Source organism: Malania oleifera, chromosome 13 (genome assembly GCF_029873635.1).
Source record: "Malania oleifera isolate guangnan ecotype guangnan chromosome 13, ASM2987363v1, whole genome shotgun sequence".
NCBI classification, from domain to species: Eukaryota; Viridiplantae; Streptophyta; class Magnoliopsida; order Santalales; family Ximeniaceae; genus Malania; species Malania oleifera.
The window spans coordinates 47,508,166-47,512,939 of NC_080429.1; the positions used below are offsets into that span (position 1 = coordinate 47,508,166).

A 4,774-nucleotide genomic window follows, 5' to 3' on the forward strand; every position below is an offset into this window, starting at 1 on the left:
GGTTATAACCTTGAGACTTGGAGAAAACACCCCAAGAATCTAAAATTTACTAAACCAACTTATTCAAAATCAATAAACAAATGACCAACAACCAAACAAATAAAATAAGAACTAAACAATTATAAGTGGAAAACAAACAAAACTTCGGAAAATCTCGAGAAATAAACCAACCACTACAACCTTCACAAACATTAGCACAAAGCATCACGAGCACAAGGAAGGAAATCCCAACAAATCTAATCGAATAATTCCCTTGACTTGCTGTGGAAGTTCATCCTGACAAATATATGATCGAGATATACCAGATTCACTCTACTTGACAAAGAAATCCGCACTATACAAAAAATTAGCTTAAAGTACCATTTTAACTTCTCTTAACTTGATATACAATGGAAAAAACACATTAGTGCAAATAATAGTTATGACAAGCTTGAACTAAATTTTAAAATAGCTTACATTTTTCAATACTAATTGCGTGTTTATCTTTGCACATTTGTAGTTTAGTTGGAATATTACTATGTATCTATTTCAATTTTATAACTTATTTTAGCTAAACTTACTCTTACAACTAACCCAAACTCATCCAAGTGTAAGTGTTTTTCTCCAATTTGATAGAAAGTCATTTAGAACATTCTCATGCCTTTTTCTGCGCATTTGGACTTGAAATGAAAGTTATCAATTTATAATTATTTTGAATCAAATTAATGTGTTCTAGAAACTTCTCAAATTAAGTGAAAATGTTCTACCTACTGAAAAAATGAGGGGTGAAAATTTTCAGTTTAATTAAGAAAAAGATTGTGACGGGCACGTGGTGGTTGTCATACACATTAAACATTTTTCCTCTCTTCAGTGGGAGGAAATTGTTTGTGAATAGAAAAATCCAATCTCTAATAAGGTAATTAATGCAGGGTTAACCCAACTTAATCGGTTGGAAATTTTGGAACCAAAATTCAAAAAGGGGCCCACCTAGCTGCAAGAAATCAGATTTGGGATGATGTCAATCTTGAAGGCTTGTTTGTTAGACGTTCAAAATTTTGACTAACAACGTATCTACGTAAAGGGCCAGACTTCATTTGTAATTGTTGAAAGTGTATCTTTCTCTATCTGATCACATCCTTCTGTAACTTTTCTGATTCACCCAAATCCCATCCCTATCTGTAACTTTTTCTGATTCACCAAAATCCCATCTCTCTCTCTCTCCCTATATATATATATATATATAAACACATACACACAGTTCTTCATTTATATATTCGAAGGTCTTTCTGTTGTGGGATGGTATATCAAAATGGCAAGGACGTGTGTGTGGTACTGTTGCATTCTTTTGGTGGGTTTGGGCTTAACTGCAGAGGTTTCCGAAGCAAAGAAGAAAGAAGTGGGGGTTTATGAACTGAGGAAAGGAGATTTCTCTGTGAAGCTCACCAACTGGGGTGCTACTGTCCTCTCTGTCGTTCTCCCTGACAGACACGGTTTGTGTGCTTCACCGTTCCTCCACTGTTTGTTTACTTATATTTCTTTCCTTCTAGTGATGATGATGATGATGATATATATATACTTTGTACATGTAAATACATGCTTGAAATCGTTTGTGAAGTCTAGTACTCATTATTTGACATATATGTAATCAATTTGTTTTTTTAAACTCAGGTAAATTAGATGATGTTGTGCTTGGATTTGGATCAATTAAAGAGTACACGGTGAGAAACATGAAATTTCATTTTCTTGCAAAATGATAGCTTTCTGGTGGTAGGTATCCGACAGGCCCACATATACTCCATGCCCTACTTGTGCCTCACCAAGATATCCTTTAATACACCACTTATCAAGGCTATACTTTCCATTTTCTTTGTTATTATAAACTGGTCCGTGTTCTCCAAATTGTTGGGCAGTCCCACCACCTATATCCACTTAAATACAGGTTTCATTCCGTGAAGAGTCATACGCAAGACCCCGGCCCCCAGTTGAAAGACAACCTGTGACGGGTTGAAATCTAGGTTTAAATAAATATTAAATCTAGCTAAGATATATTTCTGGGTTTATCTTTGTTTTTTGTTTTTTTTCTATCTTCCAGAATGATAGCACATACTTTGGTGCCATTGTTGGACGCGTTGCTAACAGAATTGGAGGAGCTCAGTTCACTCTAGATGGCATTCACTATAAATTGGTTCCTAATGAAGGAAAAAACATGCTTCATGGTACACTATTTATCTAGTTTCTTTTTCCCCTTCGTAATTGTGTAAATTTGAATTTCTTTTTCTTCCCAGATGAAAATCGGTGCTTGTCTGCTTCTTTTTTTCTTAAAAAACATTAATCAGGCGGGCACAGAGGATTTAGTGATGATATCTGGACTGTTGAAAGTTACGAAGAAGACAGCCATATAACATTCACATATAACAGCTTCAATGGAGAACAAGGTATATGCCTCTCTCTCTCTCTCTCTCTCTCTCTCTCTCTCTCTCTCTCCCTATATATATATATACCTAATTCAATATAAATCATGCATTGTATTGTATATGCAGGATTTCCTGGTGACCTTGATGTCTCAGTGACATATATGCTCATTGAAACAAACAAGTTGGTCATTAGAATGAAAGCAAATGCTCTAAACAAGGCCACCCCTGTAAACTTAGCTTCCCACACATATTGGAACCTTGGTGGCCACAGCAGCGGCAACATCCTTGCGCATACTCTGCAGCTTTTCGGGTCCAAAGTCACCCCGGTCAATGACGAACTCATCCCGACCGGGGCAATTGTCCCTGTGGAAGGGACGCCTTACGATTTTAGGACGCCTCATCCTATCGGGAAAATGTTTGGTGAGCTGCCTAATGGATATGACATCAACTATGTGCTTGACAACTATAGTGGGAATCACCAAAGTTTGAGGAAGGCTGCAGCGGTCCATGAGAGCAAGTCAGGAAGAACATTGGAGTTATGGACTAATGCCCATGGGCTGCAGTTTTATACTAGTAACAAGCTAGGATCCTTGAAGGGTAAAGGAGGGTTTTTGTATGCTAATCATGATGGGTTCTGTTTGGAGACACAAGGGTTCCCAGACTCTGTGAATCATCCAAACTTCCCTTCACAGATTGTGAAACCAGGAGAGACCTATGATCATGTGATGCTTTATAGGTTCACAGCGACGTAGAGAATGTGCTAGTGAGTAGTGTAGTCGGGTAGAGAACTTGCTTCAATCTTTAGTTTATTTTTTTATTTTATTTTTTTTTTAATTCTTTTGGTTTTGGGTTTGATGGATTGTGGTTAATTTGGTTGTGTCAATAGTTAATTAAAGAAATGATGATTTTTTAGTGTTTGGAACATTTATTTTGCAATTATTTTTCTAGATTGGGAATGAGATAAAGTTTTTGATCATTAACATCTCTGAATTTATGTGTAAGTTATCATGTAACAACATTTTCGCCCATTTAAGTTAGCTCAAGTGGTAAAAGTGATTTGTAACTTTGATGATCTTAAGGTCACGAGTTCGATTCTTCCTTGAGGCATTACGCTGGTAAATTATTAAGATACGTCAATAGGCGGACGGCTTTCACCCCCTAGATTTGGTGTGTAACAACATTTCCAAACCTCAATCCTAATCATGGTTTATTTTTAAAGATTTTTAAGAAAAAAAAATACAAATGGTTGAAACCCATAATGTTTTAAAATTGGCATTTACAAATATTTACTTCGAAAAGCTTTCAATTAGGGATGCAAGAAACTTATCAAGATCCAAAAAAAATTGCTAAAAGAACTAAAGATTTATTTTGGAATAGTGATTTCTTTTGTGCTTGGAACAATTACTTTGCAATTATTTTTCTAGAGCAGGAATGAGATGGAGTTTTCAATCGTTAATTCCTCTTCAAAAAAGGGCATCTCGGGCCATAAGGCCCCCGCTTCAAGAGGATAAGAGGAAGGTCATCACAATTTACAAGTTATCATGTAATAACATTTCCTAAATATATATATATATATATATATATATATATATATATCATGTAGCAACATTTTCAAATATGTGCCACACATAACAACATTTTCAAATATGTACCACATGTAACAAGTATCTTCAAATACGAACTATATGACAATATTTTCAAAATATTTGTTTTAAATAACAACATTTCAAATAAATCATAAACGTTTTCAAAATATATATCAAGTAACAACATTTTCAAAATATGGATACACAGGAATTTTGAAAAATTAATTTTCAATTTTGAATTCCTAGTATCCCCATAACTACCCATCTTAACTAAAAAAATACGAAGTTTGGAAATTTTGATTTTTGAACTCTAAAAATATTTCCCGACCTCCAATCAATCCCACTAAAAGTGGAGTTAGTTTCCTTTTTCAGGTTTTTTCTTCTCCAATTCGTCTTTTCCCCTTCTCTATTTTTTGTATTCTATCATTCAAAGTGGAGTTAGTTTCTTTTTTCAGTTTTTGTTCTTCTTCTTCTCCTCCAAATCTTCTTATCCCCCTCTATGTTTTCTGTGTTCTATCTTTCTAATCTTAAAAGCGGTTCGCATAGATGAGATTTAAAAGACGGAAGCATTGCTTCTAGGCTATAAAGTTCTACACAACATGTTTTGTTTTCCAAGAGCCTTTTAGACTTTAAGGTTCTATATGATGCGGATGATGCACTTGGCCACGGCTCCCGCACTGTCGCCGGCCTTGCCGTCCTCCCTTGTCCAACTCCTTTAGTTCAATTATAGTTTAAAATATATAGAAGGTAAACACTTCATGTGTCATTTATAAGTAATATGATATATTATTTAAA

At 35.0% G+C, this 4,774-nt stretch overlaps 1 protein-coding gene across 1 annotated transcript; it reads left to right on the top strand.

Moving 5' to 3' along the window:
• The first annotated feature begins 1,255 nt into the window (after positions 1 to 1,255).
• LOC131146425 (uncharacterized) lies at positions 1,256 to 3,373 on the top strand. The gene is made up of 5 exons (XM_058096033.1): positions 1,256 to 1,469; positions 1,648 to 1,697; positions 2,072 to 2,195; positions 2,316 to 2,414; positions 2,520 to 3,373. Exons 1-5 carry the CDS (start codon positions 1,289 to 1,291, stop codon positions 3,143 to 3,145), a joined length of 1,080 nt encoding a protein of 359 aa, XP_057952016.1. The 5' UTR covers positions 1,256 to 1,288; the 3' UTR covers positions 3,146 to 3,373.
• The last annotated feature ends 1,401 nt before the right edge of the window (positions 3,374 to 4,774 follow it).

What these genes read in the sequence shown, in the direction of transcription:
- LOC131146425 (XM_058096033.1), top strand. Translation starts at nt 1,289, where the DNA reads ATGGCAAGGACGTGTGTGTGGTACTGTTGCATTCTTTTGGTGGGTTTG. An exon ending in GATCAATTAAAGAGTACACG is followed by an intron (nt 1,698 to 2,071) that starts GTGAGAAACATG and finishes TCTATCTTCCAG; the next exon opens with AATGATAGCACATACTTTGG. An exon ending in CAGCTTCAATGGAGAACAAG is followed by an intron (nt 2,415 to 2,519) that starts GTATATGCCTCT and finishes TTGTATATGCAG; the next exon opens with GATTTCCTGGTGACCTTGAT.